This window comes from Podarcis filfolensis (assembly GCF_964270895.1).
Source record: "Podarcis filfolensis genome assembly, chromosome: 14".
Lineage (NCBI taxonomy): Eukaryota > Metazoa > Chordata > Lepidosauria > Squamata > Lacertidae > Podarcis > Podarcis filfolensis.
The window spans coordinates 38,985,840-39,012,100 of record NC_139616.1 but is presented as its reverse complement, the minus strand read 5'-3'; the positions used below and the strand labels follow the sequence as shown (position 1 = coordinate 39,012,100).

The 26,261-nt window shown below is 43.9% G+C and overlaps 3 protein-coding genes across 16 annotated transcripts in view; 1 reads left to right on the top strand and 2 right to left on the bottom strand.

Moving 5' to 3' along the window:
* Window positions 1–10,613, bottom strand: part of CCP110 (centriolar coiled-coil protein 110) — a 28,550-nt gene extending 17,937 nt beyond the window's left edge. For 5 of the 13 annotated variants that reach the window (XR_014541401.1, XM_083584947.1, XM_083584953.1 and 2 more), the window contains exons 1-4: window positions 8,681–8,931; window positions 4,317–4,474; window positions 3,776–3,904; window positions 418–2,038 (exon numbers count right to left, since the gene is read on the bottom strand). Coding sequence is in view for 11 of the 13 variants with exons in the window: in XM_083584947.1 (XP_083441073.1) it covers window positions 418–2,038; window positions 3,776–3,904; window positions 4,317–4,457 (1,891 nt within the window). In the remaining 2 variants the exon portion in view is untranslated. Of the gene's footprint in view, window positions 1–417; window positions 2,039–3,775; window positions 3,905–4,316; window positions 4,475–5,346; window positions 7,771–8,680; window positions 8,932–9,512 lie in introns of those variants that run through there. The other 8 variants (XR_014541402.1, XM_083584945.1, XM_083584949.1 and 5 more) reach the window with 8 other exon arrangements.
* Window positions 10,505–19,253, top strand: GDE1 (glycerophosphodiester phosphodiesterase 1; the record flags this gene model as incomplete). Of its 2 annotated transcripts, XM_083585351.1 has the most annotated exons (6): window positions 10,505–10,759; window positions 14,704–14,879; window positions 15,689–15,794; window positions 16,694–16,786; window positions 17,466–17,677; window positions 18,766–19,253. In XM_083585351.1, the coding sequence occupies 6 exons, from the start codon at window positions 10,505–10,507 to the stop codon at window positions 18,911–18,913; spliced, it is 990 nt and encodes a 329-aa protein (XP_083441477.1). In that variant the 3' UTR covers window positions 18,914–19,253. The 2 variants fall into 2 exon arrangements, with proteins under 2 accessions (XP_083441477.1, XP_083441478.1); XM_083585352.1 differs by lacking the exon at window positions 16,694–16,786.
* Window positions 19,254–20,573: 1,320 nt separating this feature from the next.
* Window positions 20,574–26,261, bottom strand: part of TMC5 (transmembrane channel like 5) — a 34,561-nt gene continuing 28,873 nt past the window's right edge. Inside the window, exons 17-22 of the mRNA XM_083584565.1 lie at window positions 25,354–25,527; window positions 25,159–25,237; window positions 23,874–23,957; window positions 23,433–23,537; window positions 22,109–22,142; window positions 20,574–20,990 (exon numbers count right to left, since the gene is read on the bottom strand). Coding sequence (XP_083440691.1) covers window positions 20,878–20,990; window positions 22,109–22,142; window positions 23,433–23,537; window positions 23,874–23,957; window positions 25,159–25,237; window positions 25,354–25,527 — 589 coding nt within the window. The 3' untranslated portion in view covers window positions 20,574–20,877. The remainder of the gene's footprint in view (window positions 20,991–22,108; window positions 22,143–23,432; window positions 23,538–23,873; window positions 23,958–25,158; window positions 25,238–25,353; window positions 25,528–26,261) is intronic.

Sequence of the window (26,261 nt, the reverse complement as noted above, 5' to 3'; positions counted from 1 at the left end):
GCTTGCAAGTCTACAGACAGGCCAGGCATCAACACACTCACACAACTGCTAGAGTTCTAGAAGGGCCCACCTAGTGCCAACACTTTCTCTAGGCACCCTGCCACACCAAGCAGCTATGAGCTGCCATTTTAAGTTTCTCGCAATGCCCTGGAGTGCCTGACATAGCATCCCTCCAGGGCCTTGTGTAAGAATTAAAATGGCAGCTTCTCAAATGTTGGATGCTACCACCAGGGAAACTTGCAGCTTGGGGGTGGGGCTGCCGACATTGGATGGGGTCCACCAGATAGCACTTTGCTGTGGGCCCTCTAACCCTGGAACTGCTCCTAACCTACAAACCCAAGTGGGCCGATAAAAAGTACCCTCTGGACAGATCTTAGTCAATCCAACCAAGGCTTGCTACAGAGTGCATTCTCTCACCAATGGCACTCCTTTCTGATGTTTCGCTCTTGGCACCAGACACAGATCCCTCGGGACACCTTTGATCCTGCAGCTGTCGCTCTCGTGCGCTGCTCTCTGCTGTCGCAACGAACGGCACGTTTTCCTTCTGCATGCTATCCGCGTCCAGCTCAAGCCTACATTTCACCTTTTCAATCCCGCTCTCTGAAGTCTGCTCATTTCCAGGAGAGAGATTTGGGGTATCCATCTGATGCCAATGCTGCGTTTGCATTAGTAAGGGAGATGGCTTTTCGACATCGTAAGATTTATTGAGTTCCGTGGGCACGCCACATTTGGCCTTCTCCAACAGGCCAATTTGCTTGTTAACGTTGACATTTGTTGTGTTTTGCGCTGTAATGGGACAACTGACCACATGAACTTCCTGTGGACTTGGATGTGAAAGGCAAGTATCTGATGCCCTTGTTCTGTCTAATACAGATTCTCCTTCTACCATGGCACCGACCGAGAACCTTTTGTTCTCTCGTTGAGCAACAGAAACCTGGCACACTTGATTTCGTTTGCCAACCACCAATTCATCGCAAATGTCCGAAGAGCTCCTGTGAAAAGTGTGCATTTTGCTGTGGCAAGCAAAAGTAAAATCTGGAGTCAGTTTTGGCATAGGATCGGAAGCAATTTGCCGGTCACCAGCGTCTTGAGTGACCAAGTCCACAGCTCTTCCCTTTTCTTTAGGGCTTAATTCATACGCATTTATTGGGTTGCTAATGACAATGTGCCCCATTGAAGAAGGCCTTGGGCGTCTTCTGTGCATTTTGGGGCTCACACTTGGCTCTGGACTGGGTAGTTTTGAGTAAGAACCTGTGAAGCTTCTGAGAATGCTACTGTCACGTTCAAAGAAAAAGGTGGTTTTGATGTCTTCATCTGAATCCGAATCCAAAACAGGAGGCGTGCCAGATCTCATTGGTATATCCACTTTGGAAAAACTGGGTGATGCTACCACACCCATACTACTTTTGGGGACTGAGGTACTTTGCAAAGAAGTATTGGATTTAGTCATATTTGATGTGACCATACAACTTCTGCCCATCAACTTGCCCCTCTCTTTCACTGAGTCGCTCATTTTCACAGCATCATTTTCTTTGTCTGAATGGCTTTCACCACCACTTCTTTTTGAACTATTTCGCATGCTACGCCTGGTCTGTTCTCTCTGTATGTACTCTTTGGATTTTTTCAGGAGGTTCTGCAGACTCATGACGTAAGGATCTGGGCCTTCTGCATCAGGGGACACCGTCTCAATGCCTCCTTTCTTTACAGTATTACTTGAAGATGAGAGGTTTATTGGATTGGAAAATAAACCTTTGGGGGAAGCTGGGTTTTCAGAGGGGCTAGAGCAAATGTCCTTTGGTTTATGAGGGATAAGCTCGTCAGTTACTCCAGGAGAGTTCCCATTTGCTGCAACGTGTAAGTCTGCTGGCTCAACCTCTGGTGCCGTTTCAGGTTCTGCAGGCTCACTAAGAACAACAGGACTTGGCAAAATGCTGTCTGACTGCATTACAAAGCCATTCAACACTTTGGATTCTAAATCCAAAGGAACATTCTCTGTGTCAGGCTGATCCAAATCACTTTTAATGGACGATTGCTTCATCTGTAAGGAGGGAAAAGAATGATGTAGGCTGTTCAGATGTTAAAAGTTATATAAATACAAGTTACTAGAACAGGTACAAAAAATGTATGGAGCAGGCAGACAGGCCAGGATCCAAAACACATATACCCGATTCCACACACTCATAGGAGTTTTAATGTTTTTGGAACAGTTTGACCCATTCCACTCCAAAGAACAAAGCACATCAAACAGATTGTAGAATGAAAGAGAATGCCAGAAGCAGGTTTTTAAGACATTTGCACCTGCTGGTAAAAGGAAAAGAAGCTCACTGGTTACGTAGAAGACTTCTAAGCACACCTATAACAGCTCAGTGAATCTCAACAGTCAGATCAGCTGGCTTGCTCACTTAGCAAACAAAGGAATAAACAAATGAATAAATGCATTTGCATATCTAGATTCAGGTGCTAGGTGTACGCATCTCGCTTTTATCTGCTAATTTTAGAGAGCCAATATGGTGTCATGGTTAGGGTCCTGGACTAGGTAGCAATTATTCCTTTGAATACCGGTTGCTGGGAATCACAAATGAGGAGAGTACAGTCACACACAGACCCTGCTTTTGGGATTCCCGTGAGCATCTGGTAGGTAAATGTGATAACAGGATGCTGGACTGGATTGGCCTTTGACCTGATCCAGCAGGATTTATGTTCTTAAGTTGCCCCTTTTGTTATAACCTATGTTAAACCAGTCAACTTAGCCTGCTTCACACTTCGCAGTAAGGCAGATGTAAGCTCACTGGGAACATGCCAGCTCATGGAAAGGAGTTCAGACCTTTTCAGGTCAGCATGGAATGTTGACTAAGCCAAAGTTTGCTTAGAGTCATGCCCCAAACCAGGGTTGTGGTCAAGGTATCTCCTCCTCAAACACAACTGGTTTCTATAGGACAAGTATTAGTTTTAGACTGTGGTTAAGGAAGAGAGACCTTAACCACAATCCTGGGTTTGGATGATGCTAAGTCAACCTTGGCTTAGCTGCCATGCTGCACTAAGCTAAAAAGCTGAGGAGTACATTTGGCTTTGAATGACAGGCCAACATGAGCATTGTGGTGAAACCTTCATGAAGCCAATTAGTTGGCTGGAAGCTGAGGAATGAAGTTTAAAAGGCTTGTATTAACTGCAGGGTGTTTAGAAGAAGGCTAACAGATTAGTATTTTATCCTCAACACATGCTCCTACCACATCTTTCAACTCCCAAGCTAGGTAATGGTTGCCATGCACCCAATAATAAACATAGCAAGAAAATGAATAGCTCATGTTTGGTCCCTATTATTACTTAACTGAACAAGTTGAACACAGGCTCCATTTAGCAAGTGAGCTAATTCAAGGGCTATAGAGTTTTGCTACAAGCCGAAACATTCTTTTATTGTGCCTGTCAAGGACTGTGAAGATCTCATTCACAGCATCCAGCTAGTATAGCATTAGTTGAACAGCCTCTCTTGCATACAAGCCACAATAACCAGTCTTCAATATTTATAGGGTACTAACAGCACAACCTGATCATGTTTAGTTGGAAGTTAACTGCATTTTCTAACCGCTACACTGATAAACCACTTTATTTACTGTAACTTTATTTACTATAGTTACTATTACCGGGGCTATTCAATATAAAAGGAACCATGGTGATTACAGTGGTGTGGAACAGCAAACAAAATCTATCTGCTTCCAAATCAGACCACTCAGACAACTGCTGTAACTACCTTTTCAGAAAGGCTTCTCAATCTCACCTGCACATTTTCCAGAATCTCCTGAACACGATTCAGCAAGGCTCTTTTCCTGGAATTCTGGCACCAGAGTTCTAAATCCAGCGCTTTCTGTCTGTCTTGTTGTAGCTCCTTTTTTTTCTCAAGAGTAAGCTGCAAAATGAAGTCGGAGAGAGAGGGAGGAGATAAACATGTACACATTTAGAGAAGTAGCCCCACCCCTGACATAACCAAGCAGAGCAGCGCTGACCTACTGCATATTAAAGCAAATGAAGCAATACACATTACCATCTAAAGAGGTTTTCCCTGTTTCCCTCCACCCCTCACCAGTAAGATCATTAGGCTCAGCACAAAATCACCTAACTGCACCACTAGTTATGTCCGCATGCAGTGAAGTATTTCTAGTGTAAACATCCTTAATTTCAATATACAAAACAATATGTTTGCTCCCAAAACAATTTAGGCAGAACGGTAACCTGCCTATTACCAACATGGTTACGGCTTACTTGGTTCCTTTTTAATATGCATCATTATGAAGAGTTTGGAGGGACAAAAGGCATCTTACCAGTGGAGAAAGCACAGGAATGCCACTGAACTGAATAAGTGAAATATATTTGTGCTGAACGGATGGAGAGGCTTCTCTCTGCAGTGGGTCGCCTTGGATCTTTGCGAGCTGCTTCTTGCAGAACTCCTCATAATCCTCCATTTTATAAGCCAACTGGGCTGCAAAGAGAAATACTGTCATTCAAAATAATCATCATCATCATCATCATCATCAAAAGTCAGGATGCATGCATAGATAAGTTTCAGAAAGGCAACCCAATTCCATAATACAGTTATCTGTAATAACTTGGGAGGCAGGTCACTGGATAGGAAACCATGCCTTCCAACATTGCTACCACTCTATTCAACAAAACTCCAGTGGGATTAGAAAAGGAATTTTAAGTACCAAGCCAACAACTTATGGATTCTACCTTGTGCATGGTTTCATAAACTCACTTTGTCTGCTCTACATGCATATGTGCAGGTAATGTGAATGACTAACTTTCTTCAATCCATACAGGAACTAGCTTCCCCTCTAATAAAACTCTTCCTATCCCATACATTAAGTATACAGGTGACTCTCAACTTGCAACAGAGTCGTGTGTAGTCAAAACACACTGGGTTCAAATGGCGGGTGGGATTGCCAAGGTCTTTTTTCCCCAGACACCCGCTCGCTTTCTGCCCCCTCTTTGGGGTTTGTTGCCAAGTGTGAATAGCTGAATGTGAAATGTGTGTGAAGTTGCACACAGGCATCCGGCCACTACAATTTTTCTATCTCCCTTTCTCCAGATTGCGCCTAGGACTTCACATGTCGCCGATTTTCTTCTGCTAAATAAGTATTTTGTGATGCCCAAATCCATGTTTCTTTGATTTCCAAATGTGTCCTCATCCAAAAATAAAGTTGATCACCCTAAGATAATCAGTATGCAGGAGACATTATGCAATACGCTCCACAATGTAGCTGGATTTTTCTAGTTGTGAAAATTAAGTGAAACGTGTCACACTTGAAAGGCATCATAGTGGAGGGGGGCTACAGCTCAGCAGCAGAGTACCTCTTCCATGCAGAAGGGCCCACTGTTCAATGTCCATCATCTCCAGTTAAAGAAGGACCAGATCAGGAGAAGGGAAAGACCTCTGCTGGAGACCCACCGCCAGAGTAAACCGTACTGTATAGATGCACAAACTGTCTGACCTGGTGCAAGTCAGCTTTCTTTATCAGCATTCTTTGCTGCCTTTAACCAAAACAACTCTGCAGTGAGAGTCTCTACCAAGTCACTAGAGGATGAGAAAATTCCAATGACAGCCAGCAATCTAGAACTGCAGCTGCTCCTACAGAGTGCCAAGGAACCAGAATGCTGTGAAATAATGGGTGCCTGTTATCGTACGCCACGGGCTCAAGTTCTTGAATAGGAGGCCATCTCTTAGAAAGGGCAGGCAACATCCTAAGTAGAAGATTTATGGGAGTGAGCAGGAAGAGAATTCCTATGTTACTTCAAGCAGCACACTGGTTCAATTATATCATATTTTTTAAAAACTTGATAAGTGCACTGCAATGTGCCCCATGTTCGCTGTCACCCGGTGCCAATCTGAGCCAAGTCATTCTGATTCCCATTTTACAGAGAGAAAACTAGGGTGAACAAACAGTGAGACCGCGACTTTCCTAACAACACCCAACGGTAGCAGCTTCACATATTCGAATTTCCACATTAATTCTGTCACATGCGATGGTCACATCTGCACATATGTCACTCTAACCATAGGTTATATGAGCAGGATTGGTCATGATGGCATTTCAGTGCAAGTGTTCACACCAGGATAGCTCAGGCAATTGATGGGTCTCAACAGTCCCTTCAAAAAGGACCAGTTTAAACTATGTCGGTCAGCTCCTTGCAGTGTTTTTTTAAAGTCATCAACTGTATTGCTTTTAACCAACTGGGCAGTTAAACATTCAATTATTACAGCATCTCAACAACAGTGAACTCCTGAAACAAACCATTTACTGAAGATAATCATTTCTCCTAATTAACACACAACTGATTTATTATGATTACTTATATTCTGCCTCTGGGGCTGTGGTTTACATAAATAATCAAAATACACAGAAATCAGGGGGAAAAAACTATATCAAAACATTAAAACTCATTAGGATCCTTCCCACTGACCAAGCTGGTTCTGTTGTTTACTAGAAATAAAACACTCTTGATAAAAAATATCAAGAGATGTATGGGATCTTTCCAACTGCACTTCACAAGATACTTTCCAAAGGTATAGCTCTAATTAAGAAGCCATGAATGAGTCTGCAAATAATTAACTGGTCTAACAGGAGTGGGGAACCTTCCAAGGGCCACTTGGCAATAGCGGGCAGGGCCAAAGGCAAAAGTGGGTGAAGTAATTAATGGAAATTTTACCTTTGGTGAGTTTCTACACATACTCACATACCTCTCCCTCTCTCTTCCACCCACCCTCTGGCATAATCAGAGTTCAAGGACCCATTCCAGTCAGAGCAGGGCCAGTGAGCAACGTAGCCTGTGGAGACTCCAAGAGGTGTGGAGAAGTGCCTTCAACACCCAGGGCTTGATGTTTCTGACTCTGCTCAAGTAGTTTTGGTACTAGCCCCATGCCCAACTCCCATTCACCATGAGGTACCAAATTGTCAAGGAAAAAACAAACCCCCACACCACAAGGGCAGGCGTGGCCAGAATATTTAGCAACAATATAAAGTGATATCAAACTCTTTGCAGAACAACTGAAATCAATGGACTTAAAGAACTTAAGCCCATTTCAATAGGTATGAATAACACTAGATATCACCTGAAGTCCTTGCCCAAAAGCAGGATCCTGCTACTCAAAGAGTAGCCACCTTGCGTTATTCTATCTTCTACAGTCTTTCCAATCAAGGCTTTAAACAAGTGTAATACTTCAGAGAACTGACTCTGAGCATGTGCTGAGTACCATTATTTTCCCACTGAATAATAGGAGTCCATCCCTCACAATTAGAATTAAAACAGATTCTCTCAAACCTAGCTCTCTCACACCTTTATAAATATATTCTACCTTCTGAGGCCCCTCCCAAACCAGCACCATTGCTGGTCCACAGCTGAAAGCAAAGGGATCCTTGTACGCATGCAAAGATCTGTGGATGGGGCACCAAGCCAACAAGAGCATTAGAAAGGGGAAAACAATGGCATTAGAAAGAGGGAAACAGGACAAGATATCTTCAATTCATCCTTAAAAAACACACGTACGTAAACACCATTAGAAGCAAACATTTTGGGATGAGGAGACGCATGTGCAGTGTGCACAAATCTAAAATGAATCAGTGGGGGAATCCTCTATGTAAGTACTCAACCAACCCTACATCTTGGTCTCTGAGCAGAGGAAGACTCCCCCCCCCCCCCGGCTTCATGGAACTTTTCAGCCTGCTTCCACATATTATGTACTTACATGCACAAGCCACACCATCCCAACTCAGTCCAAGATCCACTGAATTATGGAAATGTTGATAACATTTACACCTCACATTTTCCATAAGAAATATAAAGCAACTTACAGTAGAAACAAGAAGAAACAACCTTTTCCCCCAAAACACCAAAGTTAAAAACAGCAATAATAGAAAAATTACACAGAACTGTAATATTGATAAACAGCAGCAAAACTCAGAAATGAAAGCTCCCAGCAGTTCTTACTGCAAATTCTGCCCCAGTTGTCCTGTCAAGTAAATAAAGGGACCACCAACTACAACCTCCTTCTCAGGTTGCTAACTCTTGAATAGGTCCCTGCCTTCCAGAGCAGAGAACTGGCCTGCTTCAGCCATGAGCAGGTGTGGCACATACCTATTGTGTGTATATCACTTACAATTGCATTGTATATTGCACAGTTATTATTTTTACTTTATATTCTATCTGTCTGGGTTACTTTTTAAATGCTGCTTTGATTATTGTATATTATTCTTAATAATAATCATGTATAAAGCCACCCACCAATAAACACTCCCATACAAAAAACTACTGAAACACACAACATAACGAGCAACAAACAAAAAATGCCCTTGCATAGATGCACCGACAAACTAGTTCACAGCACAAAAAACCTATCAAATAAAAAAGGCCTAATATATACCATTTCTGGGTTTAATTCTTAAAGAGGCCATGCTTTCACAGGGGGCACTAAGCATTTTAAATACCAAAACATTATTATCCTTATGCATTTTAAATAGAATGCCCATTAGGTGAAGCACTGTTTAAAACGAAGGAAGATTATCAGTTTTTTGTCAGGGGCAACTTTATATATGCATTTTTTTTCTTTCTTTTAATATAAAAACCTACAGTATATAAGCATAAAGGCATAAAACACGTTTAACAAAGAGAACATGGGGCGTTCCTTCACCTGCTGCTTTCTGCAGAACAAGACGCCGCTCAAAGGCGTACAGGCCGAGGCAGCTCGCTCGGCTCCTCTTCCCGGTCAGTTGGCAACCCTCCTGCTTTTGTGAGCGTCTCTCGGCCTCTTCCCCTTCAAGGCTGCCGCCGTCCCCGCTTCTCAGGGAGCGCAAGATGCGCGCCGCCTCCGCGCGCCTCCTCCAGCCAGGTGGCTCCTCCGCCGCCGCCCACAGCCGAGCGGGACGCGCTCCTCGCCCGCCACGGCCCGGCCCCTGGCAACGCCAAGCCTGCCCTCCGCCCCGACACGAGCCCGCCTTCCAGCTTCCGGCTTCGCGGGACAAGAAACCGCGGCAACCAGCCGCCAACGGCCGTCTCTAAGATACGGCGCTGGGAGGAGGGGAAGGGAAACTACAACGCCCACAATGCAAGGAGGGGCCCGCAAGGGCTCAGAACGCGGAAGCTTGCGCTTGGCATGCTGGGAGTTGTGGTTTTTAGTAGCTCGCCGAGGCGTTTCGGTTTTAATTAGAGAAAGAGCCAAGGGAAATAAGCGGTACCCATGTTAATTGTGTTTTAATTCCCACAGGCTTGCTGCAGTTTCTATGATTCCGAAAGTATTGCTGCTTGGACCCCTTATTTGCCTCTGCTTTGCTATTTCTATCTGTTTCTGTGATGATTTTGATTTATGTTTGATTTTGCGTGGTAATAATATTACGTTAAAGTTAGACAAATGGACTTGGGTTTATATTGTAACTTTAGGTTGTGAACTGCCCTGAGACCCACATTTTTATTTATTTATTTATTTAAGCAATAAACAACAGCAGCCATAGTAGCAATAGACTTACGTTCACCATTGTGTGCTGCAAGTTGTAGCCACGAGTCCAGCTCAGAAATTTAGATGTGTTCCAAAGGAAGAAATTCCTTCCCTGATTTCACTATTACGCCTTGCTGACTCGTCCACATATGATGTGGCAGTTTCACAGGGCGTCAAGTCCCTCTTTGCCCCTTCCCAGAGGTAGATGCTGAGAACCGCTGCCTGCATCCCGCATCAGCCTCAGCCAGCATGGCCAGCGATCGGGGTGAATGACAGGTGTAGCATCCTTGTGATACAATGCAATTATGCAGCATCTGTCTACACGAGAAATAAGGCCAACGGAGTCCAACAGGGCTTCCTCCTAGATATAGAATTTCAGCATTAGTAAGTCTTAGTTGATCAGTTTGTATTTTCTATGTTGAGGGTGACTGCTTCGTAGGGCATTGGGGGTCAGAGCCAAAAGCCAGTGGGGCTACCCACTTTCCCTTGGGACGGTGTGGTCTCCTGACAACGCCTTCAACACACTGCTGCTCCCAAGACTGTTTAAAGGACTTGGGGGGGGGGAGTTTCTGTTTCGTTTTGTTATTATTTTTATTGTGTTTTTTATGCTGTAAACTGTCCTGAAATCTTCGGGTAAAGGGTGGTATACAAAAGAAAAAACAAAACAAAACGGCATCATAGTGCCCATTGAAGGAGAAAACAACAACAACAACAGCAGCAGCAGCAGCAGCAGCAGCAGCAGCAGCAGCAGCAGCAGCATGGTGTGTACTTGGACTTGGCCTGCGTAGCTTCAAAGCAGAGTTCATTCTGGATGCACCCGCCCCTCGCCTCAATCCTTCGCTCCATATTGGCTGGCGGCCCGGGGAGCTGGGCGGCGATTGGCTGGGAGCCGGCGCCCTCGCCTCACTATTATGCTGTCAAGGCCCAGGTGAGCGCTGCCTCCTGGGCGCCCGCCGCCTTCGCTGACAGTTGAGGGAGCGGGGGGGGGCGACTCCCCTCCGCCTGTGGGGCCGCCGGGCCGCCATGTTCTGCTACTCCGAGGGGCTGCTGGCCGCCTTCTCGACGGTGCTGCTGGCCGCGCTGGTGCTGAGCCGGAGCGCCGTGCTCTCCTGCCTGCTGACGGCGGGCCTCTACCTGGTGCTGCGCCTCTTCAGCCTCGAGCCGGCGCCGGTCCAGCGAGCCCAGCTGGTCGTCCAGCCGCGCGGCAACCCGGCACGCATCGCGCACCGCGGCGGCGGACACGACGCGCCCGAGAACACGCTGGCCGCCATCAGACAGGTCAGACCCCCGAATATTTGGTTCTCTTTATTATACCACATCTTCTTCCCCCAAGTCCACCCCCCAAAAAATGCGAGGGAAAAAATAATTTAAAATTAAATATTCTTTTTGGGGGGGCGTTAAGGCATGCGATCGGAAATAAAACCATGCCCTGCAGGGGACTGTGGTGGTGATGGCGAAACAGAGCAGAGTGTGAAAGAAGGAAGGCAGGAAGCAAATGTTTTAAACTCGGTTAGAGGGTGTGGAAGGGACTTGGGGTGTTTAACCCATTCCCTGTTGCTGGAAAGGGCTTCAGAGTAATGCCACGGCATTCATTGGAAAAATTTTCCCCATACAGTGGTACCTCGGGTTACATACGCTTCAGGTTACAGACTCCACTAACCCAGAAATGTTACCTCGGGTTAAGAACTTTCCTTCAGGACGAGAACAGAAATTGTGCTCCGGTGGCGCGGCAGCAGCAGGAGGCTCCATTAGCTAAAGTGGTGCTTAAGGTTAAAGTAGTACCTCAGGTTAAGAACAGCTTCAGGTTAAGAACGGACGTCCGGAATGAATTAACCCGAGGTACCACTGTATATGCTTGTCACTATTGTACCTGAAATAACACATGGCATGCATTGTTATTGTTAGCACTGTATTTTATTACAGCCATACCCTAAAGCTATGTTGGCAGTCATCATTGCATCTTACGGAATCAGCTGTCACTGCGTGTGTAATAATTCTTCTGTCCTGCATCTCTTGCCATTCAGTTTCATCAAAATACCCTGGGTTCTAGTACTAGGAGAGGGGAAGAAAAATTCTTGATCTATCTACTTTTTCCTCACTTTACCTTTGCTCCTTGGTAAGTTGCTCCAGCTTCATGATCGTAGGCAACTGATTGTAGAATCAAAGTTGGAATGGGCCCTGAGGATTATCTCTTGGGCCTAGGCCAATCCCCTGCAATGCAGGAATATGCAGCTGTCCCATCCAGGGATCAAAGCTGCAACCTTGGCGTTATCAGCACCACACTGTCACCAACTGAGTTATCCAGCTCATTTCCCAACATTGCCCTTTTCTGCACCTTTCCCAGCTCTCTAATATTCTTTTTGAGTTGTGGTGATCGAAAGTGGGCATAGTACTGTTATTGCAAGTGCGGTCCACACCATAGATTATGCAAATGCATTATTATAATTGCAGTTTTATTTATTATACCTTTGTTGTTGTTGTTTAGTCGTTTAGTCGTGTCCGACTCTTTGTGACCCCATGGACCAGATCACGCCAGGCACTTCTGTCTTCCACTGCCTCCCGCAGTTTGGTCAGACTCATGCTGGTAGCTTCGAGAACACTGTCCAACCATCTCGTCCTCTGTCGTTCCCTTCTCCTTGTGCCCTCAATCTTTCCCAGCATCAGGGTCTTTTCCAGGGAGTCTTCTCTTCTCATGAGGTGGCCAAAGTATTGGAGCTTCAGCTTCACGATCTGTTCTTCCAGTGAGCACTCAGGGCTGATTTCCTTAAGAATGGATACGTTTGATCTTCTTGCAGTCCATGGGACTCTCAAGAGTCTCCTGCAGCACCATAATTCAAAAGCATCAATTCTTCGGCGATCAGCCTTCTTTATGGTCTAGCTCTCACTTCCATACATCACTACTGGGAAAACCATGGCTTTAACTATGCGGACCTTTGTTGGCAAGGTTATGTCTCTGCTTTTTAAGATGCTGTCTAGGTTTGCCATCGCCTTTCTCCCAAGGAGCAGGCGTCTTCTCTATCCCTTACCACCAAAAGCCAGTTTAGGGAGAACTCTCTTAAACAACTTCTGGAAGGTTCAGGGGCTTAGGTATAAATGAAGGGGGCATTCTACAGTGTAACATAAATAAAACGGGGGAAGTCTAATTTTTAGTTGTGTGCTTGGAGGGAGGGAGATGCACAACAGAAGAAGACTAGAACAGGGAGGGGTCCAAAAATTGTGCCTCTTTCTATTCTATTTCATTGGTGTGATTGAAAAGTTTGCATCCTCCTATAGAAGCAACTCTCCTTGTAGAAGAGAGAAACTACAAAGCAACTGCAGGCTCTTGTGGACTATGCAGCAGTACTGGGATTAAGCCCATCTCTTGTAAGGAACATGCAAACACAAAAGAACCAGCCTGGATTTTCTCTTGACCAGGAGAAATGACAGACACACCATTCTTCTTTTTAGTGGGCAGATGCTGACTTTCCCACCCTAAAGGGTTGTGATTTATCAGGAATTTTAGAATTTAGGTCCAAGGTTAATCTCCACAATTTTATTTTATTTTATTTTTTGTCTGTCTGTCTGTCTGTCTCCCCTTCCAAGAATCTCAAGGTGGCAGCATATATTGTTTCCCTCTTCCCTATTTTATCCTCACAGTGTTCCTATGGGGTAGGAATTTAAGCAGGCTAGCAATGAGTGTTAAATTCTGGAATAATTGTTTTAAATTCTGGAATAAGAGACCTAATTTCAAAGTAATGTTCCAGTGCAGACTTGCAATGGAATAGTAAACCTTTGAGGTTTATAACCTGTCCTGAAGCTAGCGGTTGCAATTAAATGTGTGACAAACAAGGGAAGGTAACCCTCACTTGCTGTACTAATGAGAGTGATTAAAGCATCAAGGAACCACAGGGATTATTGAGATCAACTGAAACCTAAACAGAGTAAGGAGATTAACAAGGGAGATGAGGTGCAAATATTTGTGAATCATTAGGGGGTAAATATAGTAACCTTCCACTTCCCAAGACAATCCATTGCAAACTCATTGAGGGGAGATGCTGTTTACTCCTCTGTTTCTTATCTGTTCTGCAAATCAGATAACTGACTTCCACAGTCTTTGCTTGGACTTTTATGAGATTTAAAGTGTTTCCTTATCTCTGAGCGGGATACACATTGCCTCTCATTGTTTGTTCACTTCACTATAAAGATTAGAAACTCAACATTTAAAAACAAATACAAATTGTACATTTTTCTTCTTTGAAGAACCCAGCAAGATTATTATTTTTTTCAGCATCAATGTCAGAAAAGAAAAAGCCTGGCAACCCTCTTGGTGACACAAGAGGACACATCCCTTAAAGAAATCAGTACAAATTTTGCAGGATATCTTCCCAGAAAAGCTTTCAGAGATAAAATTAACTTCCCTCACATTCACTCTGCAGGTTACAGAAGAGAGCACCTTCATTGTTTATTTTTTTTTTATCTGAAGGCTTGTCTCCTTCCAAGTTACAAACCAATCTCACCTCAGATGTTTGGGTGTCTCGGAGCAGAGCGTAACCTGATGATATTAATGGGTGGGGGAAATTGTGTGGAACCAAGTGGCCCATTAGAAACCCTGGATCCAAACCATTTAGTGTTTTAAAGTTGATAACCAGCACTTTGAATTGGTCTTGAAAACACACTAATGTCAATTGAATACTTTGAAGATATTAAATAACAGGCCCCCAACAGCACCATCTCAGTTTGTTAACTAACATCTAACCCATAACAATCAGTTAAGGGTTTTTACTCTCTAAAATCTGATGAAAAGCAATCCTAGAGTTGGGTGTCACCCACATAATGGTGATCATATCTCCAGATGACCTCTCCCAGCAGTTTCATGTAAGTATTAACCGGCATGAGGGAAAAGATACTGTACAACCTTGTGGATCTCCATAGGCCAATTAACAAACAAGAAGCTGAACACTTAATCCCCAGATCTGCCTTCAGAAAACTGTCCTTTAGGCTGGACAGGAACCGGTACAATTCTGTACTCCGAGCCCCACCCTGGCCTGGCAGTACAAAAACACTATACTATGACCGATAGTACTGAAAGGTCTTGCAGCACCAACGAAAGTCAGGTCACAGCTGGTGAATTCGTTTCAGTTTTCCCATTTCTAATGTGATGGTAACAAAACACAGATTACAATGCAAAATTTGCATTGTTATCCAATGTCCTGTTTAAAGCAGTTTGTTTTTTGTTTATCAAGGCAGCTGAGAATGGAGCAACAGGGGTAGAAATTGACCTTGGATTCACTGCTGATGGCATTCCTGTCCTGATGCATGACGACACTGTAGACAGGACCACGGATGGGTCTGGAAACCTAAACAGCTTGACCTTTGCTGATATCAGAAAATTTAATCCAGCTGCTAAACATAGATTATGGTAAGTGAGCAATCTGAAGAACACCTTCATTCATACCTGGAAATACAATATTTCTGTACCATTACGCAAAATATTTTCTCTTACAGCCTGATCCTATGCATGGTTATGTGGAAGCAAATCCCACAGAAATAATTATTTCTTATTCCCAAATAAGTATGTAGAGATAAGTGGTTTGTAAAGATGAGCACCACCTGCTCCCCTTGATGTAGCGATGGATGGGAAGGCCTGGCTTCGAGCCACCTCTCAGCCACGAAGTTTATTGAGTGATCTTGGGCCAGTCACTTGGTCTCAGTGTAACCTACTTCACCAGGTTCTTGTGAAGGCAATAGGTGGAAGGAAAGAATCTTGAAGAATGGGTGGGAAATTCTTCCAATCAGATCTGTTTTCTGTCAGATAATTCCAAAATACTGTAAGGGTGCAGCTTTGGGCTGTTCGCAAGCATCACCAGCAGAATACTACTGGATATATTAAGCTTGGACTATGTTTTGGTAAAAACACATACTTTTTGATTATTTTAGTTCTTTCTAATATTAGGTCACAGTCGGAGCCATCTGTCTTGTAGATTTTATGGGAAATAAGTATGCTTATAATGGAGTCAGGTGACTGATAGGTGGGTGGTCCCATCCACCTGTCAGAGTTGGCCCACGAGGTGAGAGGAGATAAACATCTGGTTCACCAATCAGAGAGGCCCCCCACCCCTACCTTAGATGCTTCATGGTGATAAAAGTGAACAGAAGCATTATTCCTTTTTTTGATGTAAATGTTTATGCAGGAATGCACACAATTAATGTTTTACTATTTCTCGGTAGGAGGGATTATCGTGGAGAAAAAATACCAACTTTGAAAGAAGCTGTTTTGGAAAGTATGCATTACGATCTCACAATCTACTTTGATGTCAAGGGCAATGCAGACAAGGTACCGTTTTCTTCCACTGTGCTGAAGCCTCACATTCTTGTGGGACAGCACATGGTAGAGGTCTTCCATTTGATCAGATCTGAGAGATCTTTCTTAGTAAAACATTAATGCAATTTTACCAAGACAAGAAGAGCATTTGTGCTGCTTCCTTTTCAGCCCATTTACAATCATAGCTGATTTACCTTGCCTTTGGTCTTATTCATAGCAATATAATACTGAATAACTTAAGCCCCTTTCCTTTGTGGGTGAGACTACTTAAAAATAAGCTTGAAACAACGTTTTCTTTAAGTTGTAGATGTGGGGTAGGGAAGGGGCATTTATCCCATTTTCTGGCACTGTGCACATGGAATTATACATGTATGTATATATGTATGCATGTAGATGCCTTATATATAGTCAGACTGTAGATCTGCCTAGTCCAGCCTTGTAGTCCAATAGTTGGCAGCTTTCCAGAGCCACAGACAGGGGTCTTTCCCAGTGCTGCTGCTACCTGAAATCAGTCTTAAATGGTGATGCTGAGGACTGAACATGGCACCTTTAGCATAGCATGTACTCTAATACTGAGCTACTGGTCCTTTTCTGAATCTGTCTCTTACGTACTGAACCAAAATGCTTGCCAAAAGCAAATTTTCCACTGGAGCAAATTGGGCCTTCCTTGATGTATGTCTCAAACAATAATTTTATCTTTGTATACACACCACTACAATAGCAAGTACCCTTGTCTTGACTAGAAGTACCTAAGCCAGCTGAATGGCAAAACCAAAGGTCAGCATCTTGCATTCAAAAAAAAAGATGCAATCCTTTCCATCTCCAGTCTGACCTTCAGGCTATAATAACAAAATTTCAAAATTACCTTTAAACTGCTTTGCACTTCTTTCATGTAACTTGTTTCCTGGCAGGCAGTTGCAGCCCTAAAACCCCTGTACTTGGAATATCCTCGGCTGTACAACACTAGCATCGTTTGCTCTTTTATGCCGGACGTTGTCTATAAGGTACAATTTTTCACCTAAGTGTTCTGTTGTTGCCATGGTAAGATTTTAATTTGGGTAATTTCAGCATTACACGTACATAATCTTACGGAAGTGGGGAGGATATGTTAAAGATTGACAACGTGGCCTTCACTTTAAAATCTTGAATAATTCTGTCCACTGTGAAGCGTCATATGGACTCCCCTCATTTTGCAAGCACAGTGGGGGGGTGTTGTATGGGTCATGGATAAAGGAGGTCAGGGTTTACTGAAGACAGCTTACGCAGGACCCCCCCAAAACCTAAAATCAGTCCTAAGCTTGCTTCATGGGGGGGGTGTACAGGTACCCAATACAAGCAACCTTAATCATTAGTTTAATTGCTATAAACCAAATAGTTTTAAAACTATTCCAGCACGCAGCTCTTCAAGGCAGATACATAATTTGGGAAGTAAATAAAATCAGTAAGGTGTACTTCTAAGAGTATTTAGGTTTGTGGCACAAAATGTCTGGACTTCTTTAGCAAACATGATGCGAGGTTGAGTTCCAGCCTTTGACCCTTTCTCTACAAACGCCAGACTACCAGATATAGCAAGATTACGTACCATCAAAGTCAAGCTTGAAATGATGAAAGTCAAGTCTCCCTTGCAATATCAGTCTTTGTACCTCAAAATGTATTCATTTGTTTCTCTGCTTGGCCTTGTAGATGAAGCAAGCTGATAGGAATGTTTTAACAGCTCTAACTCACCGACCATGGAGCTTTAGTTACTTTGGAGATGGGAAGCCTCGCTACACTTCCTGCTGGAAACATTATTTCATGATGATGCTGGACATCATTTTGGACTGGAGCATGCACAACTTCCTGTGGCACTTCTGTGGGGTTTCCGTTTTTCTGGTGCAGAAAAATTTCGTTTCACAGTAAGCAGAAAACCTTGACTATACTCTGGGATAGCCAGTGGGAGGTGCCCTGCAGCTGCTTGTTGGACTACAAGTCCCATCAGTCCTGATCACTGCCTATGGAACCCAACAACATCTGTAGGGCACTGTGCTGGCTACCCTTTGTCTAACCCACCCTCAGCTAAGATATTCCTCAAAGGATCGGGGGGGGATGAGGGGGGAGGGTAGGCATACACCGAATCATGCGAGACATAAAAGAACAGAGTGCAGGTGTCAACATAGTGGGTGCCTGATGAGCTTTTATTTAAACCACCCTAACTGTATGGTTGCTGTGGTGCTGTGGGTTAAACCACAGAGCCTAGGACTTGCTGATCAGAAGGTCGGCGGTCCGAATCCCTGCGACAGGGTGAGCTCCCGTTGCTCGGTCCCTGCTCCTGTCAACCTAGCAGTTCGAAAGCACGTCAAAGTGCAAGTAGATAAATAGGTACCGCTCCAGCGGAAAGGTAAACGGTGTTTCCGTGCACTGCTCTGGTTCGCCAGAAGCAGCTTAGTCATGCTGGCCACATGACCCGGAAGCTGTATGCCGGCTCCCTCCGCCAATAAAGTGAGATGAGCGCCGCAACCCCAGAGTCGGTCACGACTGGACCTAATGGTCAGGGGTCCCTTTACCTTTAACTGTATGGGTAATTCTCATCTGTAGTACTTGTAAACAACCTTTCAGGGTAAATACCCTCTTATGGTAGCTTGAAAAGGGCAGGATAATTTAGCTCCATACACATAGCCAAGGCTTTCAGGTGGGCAGATACCTGGGTGCTGCTTCCTCAGCGACGGCACTGGGGACATGGAGGGAGGCAGGGCTTTCAGCTGGAAATGTACCTAGGCATGCTGCTGTTTCTCCCTCTGATGGCCTCAATAGATATCCCTAAGAGATGGTTTCCAATCGAATACCACACCTTAACTTAAACAAAATAGGGGGGAAAGATTGTGGGTTAAGGACCAAAAAGATGGCCTGCTGTTACTATAGAGAACATGAAATAATAAAGGGTTTGGTTTTAATTGCAGTCACTTGCAGTCTTCCCTCACATCATTTCTGACATTATCCTTTTTAGGGAATATGTGAGACAGTGGTCTTCCAAAGGAATTCAAGTTGTGGCTTGGACAGTCAACACATTTGCTGAAAAAATGTACTATGAAAATGTTCTCCAGGCCAGCTACATCACTGACAGCTTAGTGGAGGACTGTGACCCTCACTTCTAGCCTTTAGCCTTTGCTGGATTCTTTTGGGTTTCTTCTTTAAAGCAAACTGAAGTTTGTCAGCAGTGGAACTTCAAGGATTCATACTGATTTTCTTGGGACTGAATGATCACAATGCAAAGTGGATCCAAATGTTTCTTTTCATCATGCTGGATGGTGTCTTAACATTACAATCAATTTTAATCCTAGCAAGAAGAACTGAGAGTCTAAGAGAGGGCTGTGCAGCCCTTTTAAAGAATCAGGTTGGTTTAATGCAGGTGTGGACTTGTAGAGGATTGACACTTTTTTTCTAAATTAAGCTGCTTTTTTTGGAAATAAATCAATGCTAGGCCTTTACCAATCACTGACATGACTTGAAACACATTCATTAGCCTGTACTTAGAATGAAATAGTAGGGAAACAACTGCATATACCTCCTCGTTGTCTAGTCAAAAGACAAGCCAGTTCTCCAAGGCGTGGACCAGAGAGCAAGAGGAAATCAAAGCATTTGGGGGACTGGAAGAAATTAGGCCAAGTGTTGCCGGTTGCAGTACTGCCTTATGGGTAAGTGGGTGGCTGGGTGCAACAGAATCCTCCCTGGGGGAGATGAATAAGAGGCATTTGCTGAAAAGCGAAACCTGGCAACAACATGGAGCAACACCACAGCCAGGACTAGACTATATATGGGTAAGTAGGAAAAGATTTTGGGGGCTCAGTTTAGGTGCCAATTTGAATTCACATTTGGCACTGCTTTTGAAGCAACAAGTTAAATCTTACAAATTAGGATCTGCTCCTCTGACCAAGATTCTTTGCAGGTTGTCCTTGCACTTTACTCTGAAAATGCATGAAGTACAACCTATTCCAAAGTAATAGCATTCAGAAGATCACTAAATAACGCACACAAAGGAAATGTCTTTACTATGGAAGTTGCTTATGTTAGGGAAACTAGAAAATACCTGACAAAGTAGAAGCAAAGAAAATACGACCACTTGGGGAGAAATGGATGCGGAAATCTAGTAGGGATACAGAAGCACTTGAAGAACTAGGAGTACACTAGGAAGGGCAAAGGTTGTGCCTTAAACTCTGCAAACCAGCTTTTCACAGGAAGAAGCCAAGCACCACAAACAGCTGAGCAGCAAGAACTCGCCCGACTCCTGTTGTAGATGCAATCCTGATTCCAGCAGCCAGGCACTCCTCAAAAGTGCTCTTGATTGCAATTCATACGAGTAGTTTGGCTGGAAGGAATTAGCTGGGCCAGATGGCAACTGAAGCAGCCAACCATTGATGTAGGAGAAATAAGAGGGTCCTTGTCAAACAATTTAAAAATGTGCAGCTGCAAAGTCACAGCTAAAACAGGTTTCTGTTTTCCAAACTTACATTACAACTGGGGGGGGGGGATGTTTGGTTATGTAGCCATTGTTCTCCAGAAAAGGTTGGGACTGCATAGATATGAAGTAAGATATATGTAACCAGATTTAACATTTCACAGTGGTGACACAATGCCTGTTAATTAAAAAAAACAACAGAGCTCTCATTATCATTCTTTATAAATGCCTCTAATCTCTGTAAAAAAATGTTCCGATCAACACAGCAAAAATAAAGCATTTCAGAAAGATTACAACAAATATTTACAGACCTGTACTTGGCAGTTATTAATCGCAATAATTTACACTAATCCAGTAAGAAAGTTCCATGAAAAAGGTATTTAATCTTACATCTTTCCATATGTAGTCAATCCTGTCCTGGATTCCGTTGATGAGCTGCATCCTGTTTTAATTATGTTTCACAATATTTTCAAAAAAAATATAATAAAGCAAAATTGCAACCAGTGAAAAAATACATTTTTTTGATGCAAAAAGCCTTGGTTTTCAACACCATCCTTCATTTGTCAATTTTCAGAAGTGCAAACAGATCCTTCTAAGGCCTCAGTAGTGCAAATAGCAAAATTCTCAAGAGTGCTTCTCTGTCCATTTTGCACTCCTCCACTTTCAGGAACTTTCATCATCTCCCATTTCCCATTCAGCCTCCTGCCTGGCTCTCAAAGCCAGAGCCAGAGCTTCGGAAGCTGTAGCATTCTTGGCTGGATGGCTACTCTCATGAACTGCAAACAAGACAAGATGGCAAAGCATCAGCACTGTCGTATTTGATAGAAGTTACCCACATTCCTAATCAAACCATGACACACGTGGAATGGAGATTATTCACAGCCCTTTTTGTCAATGCCTCTCTCGGTCATTCACGTGTTTTTAAGAAGCATCCTTAAACTGAACATTGGTATTTTGAAGAAAAATCAGCTGTGTGTCCCAGATATGGAGTGCACTCCCAATCTGGATTGGAACCCTATTTTCTCCAGAAGATGAGGCATACTGCAAGAATTACCTTCAGGGGTAAACGGGTGGGTGGGAGAGAGATCGTCGGCAGGAAATTTGTGGGACCCCAATCCAGATTGGGACTGTGCTCTGGACGAGAGCCCATAGATCATTTATTTTCGAAGCAGAAGTTGCTTTTTAAAAGCAGAATGATGATTTTGCTAGGTTCAACCAGTAGTCCACCTATGCTGATACACTTTTTCAAACAATGAGCTGGTTTGGCTGTTTGCACCAAGCCTGTGGCTTCTGCTTTCCCTTTATCTCCCCCACTTCTAATTCCTGATTCCAATGAGCCATAGTTTGCCCCCCCCATCCCATATCACCAAACCAGTTTCTGCTTCCTCTCCAACATGGAATTGAAAATCACCGTTTGAAGTGGCTTTCCAATCCTGATAAGTGGCAAACACAAACCATAGTTTGCTAACTCAGATGTTAATACCAAACTATGGAACTATAGCCCTATTCAGGTATTAATTTCTGAACACATGAAAAGGACTGTGGAAAGATTTGGGGCTAGCCCCCTTCCCTCAACAGCACATGAAGTGGCCACATCCCCCACATTACACATGGGCAGGTCAATCTGAAGGGAGCTGCCTAACACACATAAGAGTCGCTTCAGAGATGGGGACCCTGAGTTTCCATGTTGGAAGCATCATGCATACAATATAAGCCTCTTGACTACGTCAGTAACATGTCAGCTAATGCACTGTGTAGTTCTGTGTAGGGGGAGAGCCAGCCCTGCACCCTCCTACTAATAGCTGAATGCCTGAAAAGGGCTTTAGATCTCCAGAGAGCTGGGTTTTCATTTTTTGCCGCCTTCTCTGCCTATCTGTGCCAGGCTTATGCTTACCACGAGAGAAGCTGGTCATCTGGGGTCTTGCAAGCTAAAGGGAAGAAAAACATAGCAATGTAATAATAGACAGATCCCCATTTGCTTATGTCTAAAATGAGGCAAGGGAATTTCGGGGCTTTAATTGCCACATTCTTTATTCTCCAACTGCTTGCACCTTGGAAGCGCTCTCCTCCATTCTGCTCCAGCCAGGATCTATGATAACATCTGTTTCTTGTGAGTGCCAAATCAACTATCAGAACACACCCTGGAGATTTTCCATGTATTTCCACACCAACTACCACCACCACCAAGGGATTCCAAATCAGAACATTCGCTTTGGTCTGCTCTTGCTGGAACAATTGATTCCGCCACTGATAATTAAAAGCACTTGGCGCAATGCACTTCAGTGCTGTTCATGCTGCTGAATACCAGTTACTGGAAACTGCAGTGCACAGAGACTGCTGTTGTGCTCAGATCCCACTTGAGGGCTTCCTATAGGCATCTGATTGGCCACTGTGAGAACAGGGTGCTGGACTAGATGGGGAGCTTCTCCGGGGAGCTACTATTGCACAATTTCTAATCTTCATTTGTCCTTGAGTTCCAGCACTGAGAAGTTAGGGACATAATTCAAGCACTGCTGGGAACATGGGCTGCTGAGGAAGGACTAGGCAGCTTTGATTTCTACCTGCTTTTTGCCACCTACACAGGCAGTGTAAAGACACCAAATTGTGAGGCTCCAAGCAATAATTGGAGTTGGAAGGAAGCTCAAAGGTCATCCAGCCAAGCCCCCTGTTTGAAGTGGGAAATTCAGTACCACAGCACCCCCAATATGTGGCCATCCAGCCTCCCTTTAAATGTTTCTAACCAAAGGAGAGGTCATCACCATTCTAGGCAGCCTGCTGCGCTGTCAAAACAGCTTCAACTCCACTAGAAAGCTCCATCTAATGTTTAGTCTGAATCCTTTCTGTAGAACTCAGAAAGGGCAAGAGGATGGGGGTGGAACTAGAATCAGTTGGCTCCGCCCATCATTAGCTCTGGCAGCACCTACTGTTGACTTCCCTGCCTTCTGCCCTATCAGTGCCAACAGTCACCAGGGATGGACTGACTGCAGCTCTCCAGGCAGGAGCTTTCCCCAGCCCTACCTAGATACAATGGGAATAAACCTGGGACCTTCTGCATGCCAAGCGGATTGCTCGACCACTGAGCTTGGGCCTGCAAACTCCAATGGCCAAAACTGGACAAACAATACTCTAGGTGAGCTCTGAAGCATAGAAGAGTGGTAAAAGAATTTCAATTCAATGCAAATGCCCAGAGGTCCTCTCTCAGTTGCTGTTGCCATTACCTCAAAGTAAGAGTCTCGTTCCTCTGTTACTGGAGAGCTTTCAGTGGAGTTAGGCAATGGTGCAGGTACCTGCTGTCTAGTTGACTGGCGCACAGATGAACTCCTCTGTGTGTGCAGGGGAGAAGTATCAAAATTAGGCACACTGTGTATACTTAACCACACTTCAGGATGGACGGAAAGGACTGCAACTACAAAAGTCGTAACATGCTCAAGGCAAGTCTTGTATCCCAAGACTTAATACCTAGGGGATTAAACCTGCACGCAACACAGGCACCTCCAGTTGCCTGAGATTTTTGTGCAATCGCTGCTGCCATCTAGTGCAATACTAATAAACAACTTGCCATGTTGCATCATGTATTTCCCCAGATTATTTAGCCAATTGTTTTAACGGCCCATAATGAATAAGGCAGTATTTTACAAGCCCACATTTTCACAACTAACCTGTGGCTGCTCTCCCCGATTCTGAAGTTTAGATGCCTGCAGCGCACGTAATTTCTTCAACAGGAACATTTTATCTTTACCTTCCTATACACATACAAAAAGTGAGTACAGTATTAGAAGATGCAGAGGGGAGATGCATGCATTTGATACTTCTTCATACAGCAATTTTCCCCTTACCACAAAAAATGGACCCTTTCAGGTGTGGAGGTAGCAATCCATATTGTACAGTAAACACGCTTTTGAAAAAATGTGTATACTGGCCACATTAATTTTAAAGAAAATTGAGCTGTGGGGTCTCTCTCCAGAAGATTGTCGTTACAGCTAACAGCGCCATTGGGAGGAGAGAGGATAGCAGGTGTTTTGGCAGGAAATCTGAGAACAGCCATGATCTGGATTGCAGGGCTCTGATCCAGAATATCCCCCCAAAATAAATGCCCTCCCCTCAATCCCAAAATAAATGTAGTCAGTACAAGCATACTTTTAAAAATGAGTGTTTAATGCAATGTCTCCTTTAGCCCTCTATGTTGTATTCAGGTGCACTGAATCATCTGTGCACTGCCCCCTTAAGCAAATCCCAGCCTCCCTCCTCTTTTACCTTGGCTTGGGGGAAGCCCCCAAACTCCACCTCTTCGACTGGCTCTAAGCAGCAGTCAAATTGGTTACAAGGGTAACCAATCAGAAATGTCAACACTTCTGTGAATTTTGAATCCAGAGGGAAGAGTGGTGGCCATGGTGTCTGCTGCTGGTATTTTTTGGGGGGTGGGGGTGGGAGGGAGGGAGAGCAAGAGCTACTTATTGAAACCCTTTAGTATGCAGAGTGAGCAGTGTTTAGCTAGTAAATCTTGGTTAGAGAGTAGACTTCACCAATTGCGATCACACACAGAGGGAGATGCATGGAGGTAAGAAAGCAATAAAGTTGTTTTCTGTAGGAAACACAAAACTTGGAGATAAATGCTTCTAGTTCCACCCTAACTAATCTGGAGATGAACAAATAGTTAAAGATGACCTCTCATATTGAGGTCCAAGGGAGAAGTAGTAGGAGGAGGAAGTTTTAAACAGGATGTAACGAAAGTTGAATCAGTCTAAACAACAGGGAGACAGAGAAGGAAGCTGATAGATTAAAGGACACGGATAGTCTGGGGATGTCCCTCACTGCATCTACCTTTACCCCGTGCAAACCCCTATTCCAGAAGCTGAGTTGCACCCAAACATCCAACAATATAAAATTCTATGCCAGAGAATGAATAGCCAAACTAACAGGAAGCCTCCCCAGCAACATACTCACATTGATGATCTGCTCTTGCAGAAGTTTAACCATTATTTTACGCCCATCTATTATTTGCCAGTAGAGGTAGGTGATGATTCTAAAACAAAGAGTTTAAGAAATTAAAATTAGCACTTCCGTTTGCAAATAAAAGAAGATCTACCTTTTCTTATTACATTGCTAAAATAAAGAAACGCACAGCTGACAGGAACTTACAAAACAATGATGGAGAGGATGAAGAAGAAATGCACGCTTTCAATAAAGTTGTGATAAATCCACACAACCCATCTCGAACTGGGATAACTGGCGAGTATTCCCATCCAGTTGGAAACAGATTCGAAGACAGTCACCAAACCACGGAAAGGGCCACATGTCTTAGAAGGCTCCAACCTAAGCAAAGAGGGGAGGGGAAGGTTTTTTAGGAAGAGGTCCACATATTTTAGCACACACAGAACAATGGCATGGATACGATTCACGATGCAGTACCATTGCTGCATTCTAAAGCCCAGTGTGAAACCATTTCCATAAATATTTGGAAGGAGTGTTGTTGTTTTTTAAGAAGATTTAATTAAGGATATAAGGAAGCTGCTTCATTTAAAAAAATGGTCTATCTCACACAGCACTGACTGGCCATGGCCCTTAGAGGTTTTTGGCTCAAAGAACAGGTCAACTGGGGAGCCATCTTCCATGTTTTCAGCCTGGGGCAGGATGAGGTCCAAAACAGAGTGGAAGAAGCACTGGGGAGGAGACTATTTCATGGTTTCCCTTCCTTGTCAATTTTTTGGCTCAGAAAGACAAACCACACCATTTTACAAAGTACACACTGCTTCCTGTTAATGGAGTGCAATCTCCTTTGTTGAAGGCAGGGCTGGGGCAGAGAGGCCAGGAGGACCAGATTCAGCATCAATTGTTGGGAATCTGAGGTGAGATGCCCACACAGTGGAAGTTGCTCCCAGTACCATCACTACACTGAAAGAGTTCGGATATTTACAGTTGCAGAAGATAAGGCTCAGTAAAACAGTTCTGAATGTAGATATATACAGCTTGTAGACTTTGGGAGATACAGATATATACAAATACACAAAAGTAAAAAGTATTTCTAAATAAGTTCAGCAATGTAAGAT